Source organism: Varanus komodoensis, unplaced genomic scaffold, assembly GCF_004798865.1.
Source record: "Varanus komodoensis strain SLA01 unplaced genomic scaffold, ASM479886v1 scaffold38, whole genome shotgun sequence".
Taxonomy (NCBI): Eukaryota; Metazoa; Chordata; class Lepidosauria; order Squamata; family Varanidae; genus Varanus; species Varanus komodoensis.
Genome location: NW_025335909.1, coordinates 2328259 through 2341201, shown reverse-complemented (window position 1 = coordinate 2341201; position 12943 = coordinate 2328259). Strand labels below are relative to the sequence as shown.

Here is a 12943-nt window from a genome sequence, read left to right as displayed (position 1 = left end):
TTAAGGTCACACTGGAATTTTACCGAACAACGCTAATATTGTAACAGAGAGAAGTGGGCAGGCCGAGGGGGGAGAGAGTACATGCCGGGGAGGGAAACTCTTACCGAGAACATCTGGTCAAGTACATGTGCTGTCAGGACATGCTGCCCCGAGCGGTGGGCAAGTCCAAGCACAGCAGTTCGTGCTTCATGGACTGTAGATGGAAATACGTAAAGTCCGCCTGAAGCTTCCCGGGGCACCACTAGGATGTGTGACTCAGCAGACCGTGAGCTTGCTGAAGTCTACCCGGAAGCTCATTCTGACTTGAGTCCCTCGCAGACGGTGGGCTTGATTTTTTTTCTTTCTGCATGGAAATATTTGTGTGTGCGTTTTCTCAATGTTTGCCTCAGCTCCGTGTTTCTCTGAAATGCCCACATACTTCTCTCATTGAATAAAGCATATTTAAGCTCATTTTTCAAAACTGCATGTTTATGTGCCCTTTCCTACTGTGCCAGCGCTTATTTTATTTTGGTCCGCCAATCACACTGCAAGCTTGAAAAAGTCCTTGCCCTTGTCCAGAGGGTATAAACTGGGTAAACCCTGATGTAAAAATGAACTGAAACCATATCCACTGGAATATGGCGCTCAGCTTAACCAGCTCCTGTGCTTGGATTTTGTGTTGCTGCAGGTCCAGGCAGTTCTGAAGCGCAAAGAGGAGGAAGATCAGCAAATGAAACAGCTCATTCAGGCCTTGCAGATGGCCTTGGAAAAAGAGAAGACAAAAGTCAAGGACCTTAAAGAACAGGTAAACGCTTGGGGGTGCTTTTAAAATGGTTTCTGGCCAAGGATGCTTGTCTGGTGCCATCGGTCTTGGGCCTGCTGCCACATCGCAACCACTGCCACTGATTGCAGGCAGCCTGCAGGATGATGCTCTTGCGCATTCCCCAGGGTGTTCACGGGTGAAAGCTCCTGCTGCAGTCTGGTGTTCTGGACTATCGCTCATGCTCTCCTCAGCCAACATTGCCAGTGGTCAAGGATTTGGGGAGTGTGGTCCTAAGTATCAGGTGCCAAGTTTCCTAGCCCTTAAAAGATCAATATCATATATAAATACATGTCTGTGCAACTGGAAATAGTGATGGTAAGACAGACAAAAGTTCAAACAAGCAATAATACAGAAATGATTGGAAACAATCTGCTAACACCATTACAGTCAACAGTCTATGTTTTGTTGTTGTTGTGTTGTTAGTCATGAAGTCGTGTCCGACCCATTGCGACCCCATGGACAACATTCCTCCAGGCCTTCCTGTCTTCCACCATCCCCTGGAGTTCACTTAAGCTCACACCAACTGCTTCAGTGACTCCATCCAGCCACCTCATCCTCTGCCGTCCCCGTCTTCTTTTGCCATCAATCGTTCCCAGCATTAGGCTCTTCTCCAGGGAGTCCTTCCTTCTCATTAGGTGGCCAAAGTATTTGAATTTCATTTTTATGTTTTATTGTTCCCTAAAAGACGGCAGTGTTGGTTGCCAGGCAGATTCTGGATTTGGGGCCACTCCTGAAAAGGTCCTGCTTTGTGTGAGTTCCCACCTAACTCCTCAAAGGGGGCAGGGGAGAGGGAACTGCTGTGTTCAAATACAGGCAGGTTGATAATGAGTGAAGCCCTCCAAGGAATATGGTTCAAACCATTAAAAATTGTATATAACTGTGTATATGTATACAGTGTGTGTGTGTGTGTGCATTGAGTTCCTTGCAAAGGGAAAAAGGCAGGATAGAAAACTGCTTTAATAACCATGAGAACAACTTCTTGTTGCAGGTCGCAGCAGCGAAAGCTGAAGCGGCGCACAATCGCCGTCATTATAAAGCTGCTGCCCTCGAACTCACAGAGGTTAAGCGAGAGCTGCAGGCCAAGGAGGTGCTCATCCAAGCCCTCCAGGTGGAAGTGGACAAACTGCAGTGAGTACCGTGGTGAAACTGAAGCACTGTGTGTCTGAGGCGCGCCTGCTTGATTGATTTAGATGAGGTTACGAGTGCCTTGAGCATGCGTAATACACATGAAGAAGCAACACATAGGAAAGTGTCTTTCTGCCACCTGGGAGGAGGAATGAGGCCATGTTGTTGGCTCTGCCCCCAGCCACATCTCCCCACCTGTCCCCTCCCTTGGACCTTTGCTAAGGTCTGATGGACAAGCTGGCGGTGTCCCTGAAGGTCCCAGTCACGCTGTCGAGTCTACACAAGTACAGCCTCTACCTTTCCTCCAAAGTTAGAACTGAGCCTAATGTGGGGATCAGCAGATGGGCAGTGTCTGGGACAAAACCAAGAGGCGCATGTGGGGGGTTGATGACGGAAGTGGGCTAGGACAGTGGTTTTCCCCAGCTCTGTCCTTAGTGATCTCTACTAAGTGGACTGTCTCCTGTTTTATGATCCTCTGTCTGTCTCTATCACTTAAATGTTGGGCTAGGTGGCTGCCACTGCTCGCTCTCTCATTCTACCGGCAACTGAATCTGGCTTGACAGCGTAACAGACTAACCCGGACAAGTTTCTGTTATTGTACATACCTTGAAATAGTCTCTTGCACATCAAGAGCTGTGGCATCCTATCACAGTGGATCGAGTCTTTCTTTCCTTCTAGGGTTGAAGATGGGAAGCATTCAGAGGAAGTGTCCCAGTTCCAGCAAGAGCTGGAGGATGCCCGGTCCCAGCTTCAGCTTCTGCAGAACCAGTTGGATGAGCAACTCCGCAAGCAGCCGGTAGAAAACCAAGAGGTGAGAATGCCTTGTCTGTCCTCTGTCGCCTTTTCGGATGTCACTTGATAGAAAATATAAATTGAGGAGTGCTTGATTTGGCTCTAGAGCCAAATTCAGGTGGGGAAAAGCTCTTGGGAGGTGGCAGGACCAGAATATCAAAACATAAACTTAGCAGCCTATTCAGTTCCGTTTCTCTCCCCGACACCCTTTTGTACAGGTTGAAGACCTCAAGTGGGAGGTTGAACAGAAGGAGAGAGAAATCCGAACTCTGAAGCAGCAGTTGGACCTGACTGAGCAACGCAACCAGAAAGAGTTGGAAGGAGTACAAGCATCTTTGCAGGTACTTTGTTTATTGATCTACCATTTGCCTTCCTGACATTTTGGACCTCATAAGCTGCAGCCAGTTGGCCAGCGGCTGAGGATTCTGAGAGTTACAGCCAAAAGTATCTGGGGGGCACAAGGTTGCCTGTAGATCCCACTGCAGGTCCACCAAGGATGTGGTCCTGCGTCCTGCACTCCTGGATGCGTGCATCCTACGCCCGGCACGAGACAGTGATCTCCACCCACCCTGCACCAGTATTTTGTCCAGATGGCTGTTTTCAGAGCAGAACCCGAGTCCCAGTCCTGTACTCTCAAGCACGGCACCACACTGGATCTCCTGGGATTGTGCCCTTAAATAGGCTTGCTATGCTGGCTAGAGCATATTGGGAATTATAGGCATTCTTCGGTTTTTAACCTTGCACAAGACTGCAGCTTAAATAAATAAAATTTGATATTGTTTGGAAGGTCCATGCCATCAATTGCACTTCAATTTGTTTCAGTCATCTCAGAGTAAGGGTGCAATTCTGCACACATTTAGACAGGAAAATGCTTCCACAACTCCCACAATGGTGGCAGGCCTGTGCTGAGAGTTGCAGGACTTTTCCCTTCCTGAGCATGCACAAGAAAGCTGCATTTCTGTACCCATTTATACTCTGAGAATATGCTGCACCAAATTCAGTGGGACTGGCTTCTAAGGGTTGCACTTTAAAAGGAAATAAATGGGCTTGTGCCATGATCATCCGTGCGATCAAATGCACCGTTTCTTTGACATCCTTCTTCATTCTAGGACATCAAGGCAGAATTGGAGATTGTCCGGGACAATTTGTCCTTAACTCAGAAAGACAAATTCATGCTTCAGGCAAAAGTGACTGAACTGAAGAATGGAATGAAGACTCTGCTACAGCAGAATCAACAGTTAAAGCTGGACTTGAAACATGGAAAAATGAAAAAGGTATCCTAAATTTTCTGTTGACATACCATCATGTTTGCAAGCCTATTTCATACTGGTGTCTTCTTCTGGGCAAGTGTCATTTTATTTTCCATTGCTGTGAACCATCCATTGTCCTTCTTGTCAAAGTATTATGGCACCAAGTTATGCTTCAGCAAAACAGCCCATGTTAACCCGCACACAGCTTTCCTGGTTTCCTCAGTGATGGCACAGAGTTGGGCCTTGTCCGTTGCTGTCCTCTGTTTCAGTCCATCGCGGCTTCTCTGATCATGCTGAATGTGATGGTCGTTTGGGCCGATCAGTGTGTGTCTGCAGTATCCGGAGTTTCATCTGGGCAAGTACAAACATTAAAGAGAGCTGCTTCTGATTGATGGATTTTTTCTTCTTTCAAAAAGAGAAAAGAAGCAAAGGGAGAGACAAACTCTTCAAATCCCGTGACACCTGTGAAGATTCCCGACTGCCCCGTACCAGCAGCGTTGCTGGAAGAGCTGTTGAAACCGGCCTCGTCCATCAGTAAAGAGCCACTTAAAAACCTGAACAGCTGCCTCCGGCAACTCAAGTAAATCAGATCCCATGAGTCTCTCTTTATTAAAGCTACACATGCTTAATATTTTAATAACTTAGTTTACTGAAGTAATAGCTGATGGTGTTTGTTTTACAGTCTGAAATTGGAATTTGTGTGTGGGGAATACTGTGTATTTGTCACCTCTTTTTAGCACCATTCCCCTGGCATGCAAAATACCTACAAGAATTATGTATGAAGGGAGTCATCTGTTCCAGGAGAAAACAGGATGCTGGGGTTTTTTTTACACTTGCAGTCCGCCATTTTTTCTGGAGAACTTAAGGCAGTCTAAATGGTTTGGGTTTCTCTCCCCGTCCCTATTTTTTCTGACCACTGCACTGAGTTCTCATTGGACTGTCTTTAGGGGGGCTTCCCTCTCTTGACTTTTTCTCTAAATATTTCCTTTTTACTTCTACAAAGCCTCAAGTTCCCTCAACCCTTCCTCTTATGTTTGAATGGCACCATTTTTGCCAACCGGGGAATTGAGTTTGCTGTTAATATTTAGGAGAGAAATGGGGAAACTCGGGGCCACTGGCCAATGCTGACCCTCATGGAAGTCCATTCCCCAGAGGGCCACGCCCCCACCCCCCGGCCCCTCCCATTTTCACCTCACTGCTGAGTGTTTGATGGCTTCCCAGGTTGTACCTTGATCTCCTCCCACATTCTAAAAGGTTGAAATGTCTCCTTAAGAATTAGTTCCTGGCAAAAGAGCTGGAAGAGCTTTTGCCCTGAGGACCCCAAGAGCTTCTCTGGAACTGAAATCAGCTCTTAACTGAAAGAGGTCCCTCGCTTCTGATCTAGGATGGTACTGGGACAAAAAGACCCTCTTTCCTATCTAGATGGAATATGTCACTGGGAAACAACAGCAAGAGCGGGGTGCGTTCTTCAGGCTCTGTTGATTAGATTTCTGAAAACATCTGCTGGCTACAGTGGGGAATGGGATGTTGGACTAAGTGAATGTTTTGTCTGATCCATTAGAGCTCTTCTGATGTTCTTCTTCTCCCTCTCTCTCCACCAAAGGCAGGAGATGGACAGCCTTCAGCGTCAGATGGAAGAGCACACAATTACAGTTCATGAATCCATGTCCTCATGGACCCAGATAGAAGGACAATTAATGGACCTGACTTCTAGCTTTCCTGCCGCAGCGCTGGGCAACCAGAATCTTCCTGCTGAAGACCCAAAAGAAGATCTTCCAAGTGCTGGTGAAAACAAAGAATTGATGCAGTGATCTCATCGCCCATCCTTTTACTTTGTAACAGCTTATTTTATTTTTTCCCTAAAAACGTTTTAGAGTTCTCCATTGGTCACTTATTTTAAGAAGAGGAAAAAAGTCAGAGGCAACGTATTTGAAGGTTATGCTTTATTAACATTTTTTCAACTGAGTCAAATTTACTTGAGCTAATGATACTGGGGTGCAGCAGGGAAGGAGATGTACTGGTTGGTCCATCAAGAGATTCCCCAGAAGACTAAAAATCTTTCCCCTACCATTCAGGAATGGCTATATGGAGAGAGATTTGGCTGTGAAGCTGAATTGGCTTCAATAGTTTCCACTTTTAAAAAAAATGGTTTGGTAAACAAGTTTGATAATGAGCCAGTCATTTTCAGAGCCAGAGGTCACACCAACTCGGCAAACTGATGCTGATATTAGGTTCAGGCCAGGCTTTCTTGCTTAGAAACACACCTTGATGGATGCATTAAAGGTGCGTAGCGGATGAAGCAATTAGCGCTTGGGGGTTATGAGTCCCAAACCAACCATTTTGAAGTCGTTCTATGGCAAAGGACTTGGATGGAGGATCCACAACCAAAGGCCCACAGAGAGTGCGATTCACTTTGGCAGACGCCTTTTGCACATTGCTGTTGATGCTGCATCGTCTTTTCAGGACATCTCCAGGGCAGGGTGTGTATAAATGGTCCAGTTGTGTTCTGTCCTGGAGTATCTGTTTTTAAAATGGTTTTATTCAGTAGGTTACACATGACTAGGTTTTGTTCGATGTTGTTGCATCTTAATGCTTTTTAAAAAATACTGTATATATGGAGCCTAGAAAAGTTTAGCCCTAAAATCAGAGCTTTAAAGGAGTTAGTTACTGTACTTTTCAGAGGGGAATGTTATATACTGCCTATAAAATCCCTTTCCTCCTCCTAAAACCCAGTTAAAAGCGAAGTTCCCATGTAGCCTGTTTTGCAGATACACACTGCTGAGCTATAAATAGCAGACTGAAACAACATGACGTAGGTTTTCTTTTCTTTCACCCTTTCCCTGAACTTGGCAATCCAGTCTTTCATGCTTATGTTTCAGAGCCGTTTTGCTGGCTTTCTATTTTGAATTGCACTCTAGGATGCGTTACACAAAAAGACAGCTGTGGCAACGAATGGGCTCTCATGTGCGTAAGATGTACTTTGCCCTTGCGGGAAAGGGGTGGAAGTTTGGGATGCAACAGTCATTGCACAGTGCAGAGGCAGGTGTAAGGCAAGGTGTCCATCCCTCCAGCGCAGGTGGAAGCCACGTGTCTCGGCTTCTCCTTCTGTGGCGTTACATTACGGTGCCCCTGGCTCTCCCTGAAACAGTACAGATAAAACTGGTTTTTCTTACCCTCTGCTGTGTTTACAGCAACTTGCCCATGATGTCGGCAACAGCCTTCCCCAATCTGGTGCCCTCCAGGTATTTTGGACTTCAGCTTCCATCTGCCCCATCCAGCATGGGCAGTGGCCAAGAATGGTGGGAGCTGTAGTCAAAAACAGTGTGGGGGTGCAAAATGGGACAGTGGTCTTTGGGGCAGGAGAGCCACAAGTCTCTTGTGCCCTATCCTAAAGGTGGGTCGTATCTGTGACACGTGGCATTCTTAAGAGAGGGGTGGGAGACTGCTGGCCCTCCACATGCTTTGTCCTACAGTTCCCAGCATCCCTCACCATTGATTATGCTGGCTAGGGCTGATGGGAGTCGGGGCCTTCCAGATGTTTTCATCTACAAATCTTACCTCTGTCTCAAGAGAAGTCACAAGAGGATGGGGAGGGAGAAGTGGAGAGAAAGATGGGAATGTATGATAAAATGTATGAATGATTAAATCAACATAAAAATGGCCCCCACATTACATGTTGGGGTTAAAGGTGGGAATTTGAAAAGTGTTATACTAGAAGTTACAGAGGGAAACCAGACACATACCTTCCATTTGTATAATGTCTAGTTCTGACTTCACTTTGGGGTCGGTTGATAGCAAATGGAAAACTAGAGTAAGAACACAATCCTATGGCCCATAGCCCTGCAGTCTGTGGCCACAAGACACTTCTAGATGCCCTTAGAAACACTTGGAGCCCGAGTTCTGTTCTTGGAAAAGTGGTCTGTGGTCAGAGCTGGGTCTCCGAATTTGACACCCCCCCCCCCCCGTCACCGCCACTGTGTTTCTTCTTGCACAGAAAGGGGTGTTGATGCGCTCTTTGGGGTGACCTGGGGGCTGGGAAGGGCAAAGAGACTTTGCTGGTGCTACTGGTGGTGTCTTCGCCTTTCCCTCCCAAGCAGAAGAGACACACCTAGCTGCTCCTCCCAACCTTGACCCGGTGCCTGTAATTCTCCAAGTCTGGAGGTTACAAGCTGCCACCCTGGAGGGTTCCCCATGTGCTGCGAAGACCCTGCTGTTTGCACATGACACAATCCATAAATGCAACTTGACTCAAGATAAATTTATCAGAGAAAGGTGGTGCATCCGCCTCTCTTGGTTTAAATGTAGGGTTTTTTTGTTTTGCCGGGGAGGGGGGGGATATACATAAATGTCATTCTGATTCTGCTGTGGGGTCCGAGACCGCCTTCCCTGCCGGGGCACTGTCAGAGCCCTATTATGTCCCATGCTGCTTTTGAAAAAACTGACTTCATCCTGAAGGGTTGAATCTCTGCACCTTGGTTTTGCTTTGTTTTTTAATGTAAGTTTTATGCATATTTAATCTTATGAAATCATTTTGAAACTCTAATGACATGCTAATTTTTGCATATAATATATGAAGGAAAGGTACGTGTGAAATGTAAAAGTTGGAAGGGAAGGAATTTCAGTCAATGGGACATTAAGCATCTATTTGGCAAGACTAACCCAATCAACTTATTGAGATTGCAGGCTGCACTGACTAACCCAAATGTGCTGACAGCTTTTACTACCAGGGGTACAATCCTGTGGCCTCCCTACACAGGACATAGTCTGGGAAGTGGACGTGGGAGATTATTTGGAGCTCTCACTTGGAAGCCTTGTGGCTGGGCCTGTGAACGCAGAGCCTCTCCCATGGCGGCAGATGCGGGAAGAACGACGCCCGGCCGCTTCTCCAAGGTCACAGATAAGCCTCAGAGAGGGCTAGAGGGGCATGTTGGGGGAAGGAGTCTGGGGCTGGCAGCTGACACCGTATTTCAATGGCGCCCTGCCCTCCACCGTGTTAAGACAGCTGAAAACAGCAGTCCAGAGGAACCAGGGCGTGGGGCTGGCTGCAGCTCTTTGCATCGGATGCAGGCAGGCCTCCGTGTTCTGGGGGTTCCTTGCATTGAGTGTGAAGGACACTGGATCATACCCTGAGTTTGTTTTGTGGAGATGACAGTAATGAGTGAATTATTATTATTATTATTATTATTATTATTATTATTATTTTATTTTGCTGCTGCTGAAGCTTGTGTTCCCTGCTAACTTAAAGAGGAAGAAATACTGTAGTATTTAAACACCAAAGGTAATTCTATGTAATGATTAATATATAGCCGGCTCCAGAATCTGCACCAAGGTATTTTCATGTTGCTGTTCTGTTGAGTGTATTGTGCACTGCATTATTTTCAGGCACGCTTCTGTTATTTGTGTGTGTGCTTCCCCCTGAAAATTTCATTAAGGGTCAGAGAAGAGAGAATTCTGAAGAATACTCATGGCTGTATACCATGCATTTTTCAGTGCTTTGGTTGCCAGCTTAGGCATGTGTAGTGCAGAAAAGCCCTACGGTTTCCTGCATTCACCAGCTAGAATGGGGAAGCCTGGGAGCTGTGGGTGTTTTACTGTCCGAAGGGGCATAGGGCTGTGACCAGAGTGAGTTAACAACTTTTCATGTGCTTCTTTCAGTGCTTTGCTAGTGCCTGAGCTTGTATATTCCTAAGGCAGTATGAAGCCTTAACTTTATATTTTGTGGTGGAGGAATCCTACCTGTGATTTAGGAAATCTGGTTGATCCTTTTATTCATCCCACTGAAGACACTCCCTGTCCTTTTCAGTCCTGTTCCTGCACTCTCTTATCATTTCCCATTTTGACCAGATTAAATGGGATGAACATATTTAAGCATTCAGCACACTTACCCACTGGCAACAAAATCCAGAGCCCGTATCGTTCTCCCTCCCTCACTGGAGGCGTTGCTCTTTTTAAAAGGTGCTGCCTTTTATTCTCAGGTTCAGGGAGCAGCTTCTTCTGAAAATTAGCCCAGCAGCTCTTCTTTGAAGTAATTCAGGCAGTTGCCTCTGCTTAACACTGGCTTGCTTTTAGAAACGAGACAGAGAATCCATGGAGCCCAATGGATCAGGGCGGCCTTTCCAAACCATGTGCCCTCTGGATGCATCGGCTACAGGCCCCATTATTCCACCGCCATCAGAGACTAGGGGAGGCTAGGCTGGGAACACCTACTTTACGGTTCCTAGAAGGTACTATCCATTTCCTTTCATTGCTGGATTCAGCTATGTTTTTACTAGCAAAGGAGTTAGAGAAACTAAAAAAACATGCTATCAAGATATCACAACTTTTTCCTTTTAAAAGCTTCAGGATTCCTTTGCAATTTTAGCAGAGGATTCTTTGACATTTTTCTTCCAACTGCTCACAGTGTTACAGTATAAAACAAACACCATTTGTTTGGGGCAGAGGTTTCTGTAAGTGTCTGCCCCACTGCTCTGTTGCATGTTACTTCCACTGTCTTCTAAGTCGTTTGGAGACAGGCACACTTCGTTATCTTGATCATTCTTCCTTCTCCGTGTTTAGCCTATTTCATCCTACACGCAGGCAATGTTCAGGAAAAGTTCCTCGTGTTTTAAGAACATTTTCCAGAATAACATGTGCTTGTTGGTTGTACTGTTTTACAGCTGCCCTTCTGGACATGGAAATAAATGAGTATTGTGAAAGTTTTTCATAAACAGAGATGCTGATCAGCAAGGGGAGCATTCTGACCATTATAAACCAAAATGTGTCATTTGACATGACAAATGCACAATAAAATCAAAGTGAAATGTCGCCTTAATTTAGACCATGCAATTTATGTTGCGCCATTCGGTTAGCGATTAGAATCTACTTGATGGCTACATGAAAACCTAGGTGCTGATTTGCTGGAGTGAGATGATTTCAAGTCATTCTGCTCACCAGGGGTCCTTTCCATGAAAACTTGACTTCACCTGCACAGAGTTGTATTTTTTCTTTAAAGAAACAATAAAGAAATGTTCTGCTGCAGATTTTCTCACACTTTACAAGCTTCCAGTTGTTATCTGATTGTACTGATAAGGGATAAATATCACCTTCTTAACGTTTCATTTGGGAGTTCAAAATAAAGAGTTATGTTCTATTTGACTACAGATTAACAATTGTGACCTTAAAAAGCATGTTAATTAAAACAAGAATTAAGATGTGCATAAAAATTATTGAAATGTTTTGTGCAATAAACTATTTTTCATAAAAGGGCTTCCATATTTTATTATAAAATTTGGAGTGGAATGGGGGCTGGTTCCTAAGAAAGGTGAATTGGAATGACAAGGGCTAGAAAATTTAACTCCCAGGGAGACAAATCATTCAAGTTAAACACCAGTATGACATAGCGGGTTAGACTGTTGTACTGGGAACCTCAGAAATAAGACTGAATGCTGGAATTTGTGGGGAGAAGGTCAGACATTCCTCCCCACATAAGGAGTTCAGGCAAAACAACCCTGCAAGAAGGATGACCCATTGTCCTGAAACGCCTGGAAATTACCTTATCTATAACCTAGCAAACACAAAGAACTCACCTCTTGCTCAGAGAAACAATAGTTAGGGCCATTCAAGAAGCAGTCAAGCACCCTTCCAACAATAGGCATAAGCCTGGGAAACTCATCTTTCCCACAGACACATGTTCATGGAGAAACAGTATAAATACCAGGGGCTTATAAAGGAGACTCTCCTACAAGGGCCCTCTGGACACACAAGCTCTGAACTCAGTAATGGACCTCACCCACCCCCACTTAGTGCCTGTCTCTTTAGGAACCCAGTGTAAGATTGGATGTGATGGAAATATTTGTTGTCTGAACAGCAACAGGTTAAAAGCTTGTGCTTGCTCTGTATTTCTCTGATGAATAACCTTTGCTTTCTAAGTGCAGAGAGTGTTTGTGTGAATGCAAAACCAAGCTGTGCGTGTTAAAACCCAGCAAAAGATCCTAAACCGTTTGAGGCACTCTGGAGAGCCAATGCCTTCTTTTGAGGTGCATCGCTTCCCAAAATGGCCTGTCCCTTTTGTCCCTCTGCACTTCTTACTCTCTGTTTTCTGAAGAGAGCAAAAGGAGAGTATTATGGCAGGATGGCCAGATTCTCGGGGATAAGTTCCAAGCCCTACAGCAGATGCCTGAAACCATGGATAGTAGTGAACACTACATTTCTGGGGTTAGGGACACAGGGACCCGCAAAAGTGGAAAACTGTAGTATCTCTAGGGAAAAACCAGTCTTAAGAGTCTTCACACCCACTGAGACAAAACACACAAGTGAGGCCGGCCAGTACCAAGAAAAAGAGCATTGCATCCCCAGAGCGCATAATTCCCTAGAGCTATTAGAGATATTTAAGAAAGATATTCTCATCACACTTTCCCATTTCTGTCTTCTCCACATAACAAAGGAAGACAGTGATACCTGCAGGGGAGACCATGATTCCTCTGTTAGTGGGACACTTTTTCCATTGCAGTTTTATTCTGAGCTTTGTAGAAGCTACCCATTCTGCTCAAGAGCAAGACTTTTGCAGATGGAGTTCACCAGCAAGGATAGCACCTATAAAACTCAGAATGAAAGCTGCAAAAGCTTAGGAATCAGCAGTCTCCCCTGGAAGGGTGGTTATTTTTAATCTCCCCCAACATGAAACACACTAGATTGAGAGTTGTACTCCATTGCACCGGAAAGAATTTACTGTACACAATTTGGGTGAAGGGTCTTTTGTGGATTTGGGGGTAGTCAGGTCATTCTCCTGAGAAACGAAGCCTGAATTCTGCATGGGCATGAATTCTCCATGCACAGGAGTGATGCAGTCGATCACAATACCGAACAACAGGGCATTCACACACATACGCACCAGCCTGCAAACATCAAACAATCCATCCCTCCTAATGCTTGCGACCCTTTTTGCAAAAAAACGCGAACCCAACGCAGCATAAGGAGCTCATCCCTAGAGAGAAAA

The 12943-nt window shown here is 45.4% G+C and overlaps 1 protein-coding gene and 1 long non-coding RNA gene across 5 annotated transcripts in view; one reads left to right on the top strand and one right to left on the bottom strand.

The window, feature by feature from the left end:
• Positions 1–6777, top strand: part of GOLGA3 (golgin A3) — a 25837-nt gene extending 19060 nt beyond the window's left edge. For all 4 annotated transcript variants that reach the window (XM_044440986.1, XM_044440989.1, XM_044440988.1 and 1 more), the window contains 7 exons: positions 668–784; positions 1791–1930; positions 2606–2738; positions 2938–3060; positions 3829–3993; positions 4386–4549; positions 5573–6777. In XM_044440986.1, coding sequence (XP_044296921.1) covers positions 668–784; positions 1791–1930; positions 2606–2738; positions 2938–3060; positions 3829–3993; positions 4386–4549; positions 5573–5780 — 1050 coding nt within the window. In that variant the 3' untranslated portion in view covers positions 5781–6777. The remainder of the gene's footprint in view (positions 1–667; positions 785–1790; positions 1931–2605; positions 2739–2937; positions 3061–3828; positions 3994–4385; positions 4550–5572) is intronic.
• On the bottom strand, positions 5896–12943 carry LOC123028764. Its single transcript, XR_006415755.1, has 2 exons — positions 9855–12943; positions 5896–6489 (listed from the first exon to the last, which is right to left on the bottom strand). It is a non-coding gene; the product is annotated as an uncharacterized LOC123028764 (long non-coding RNA).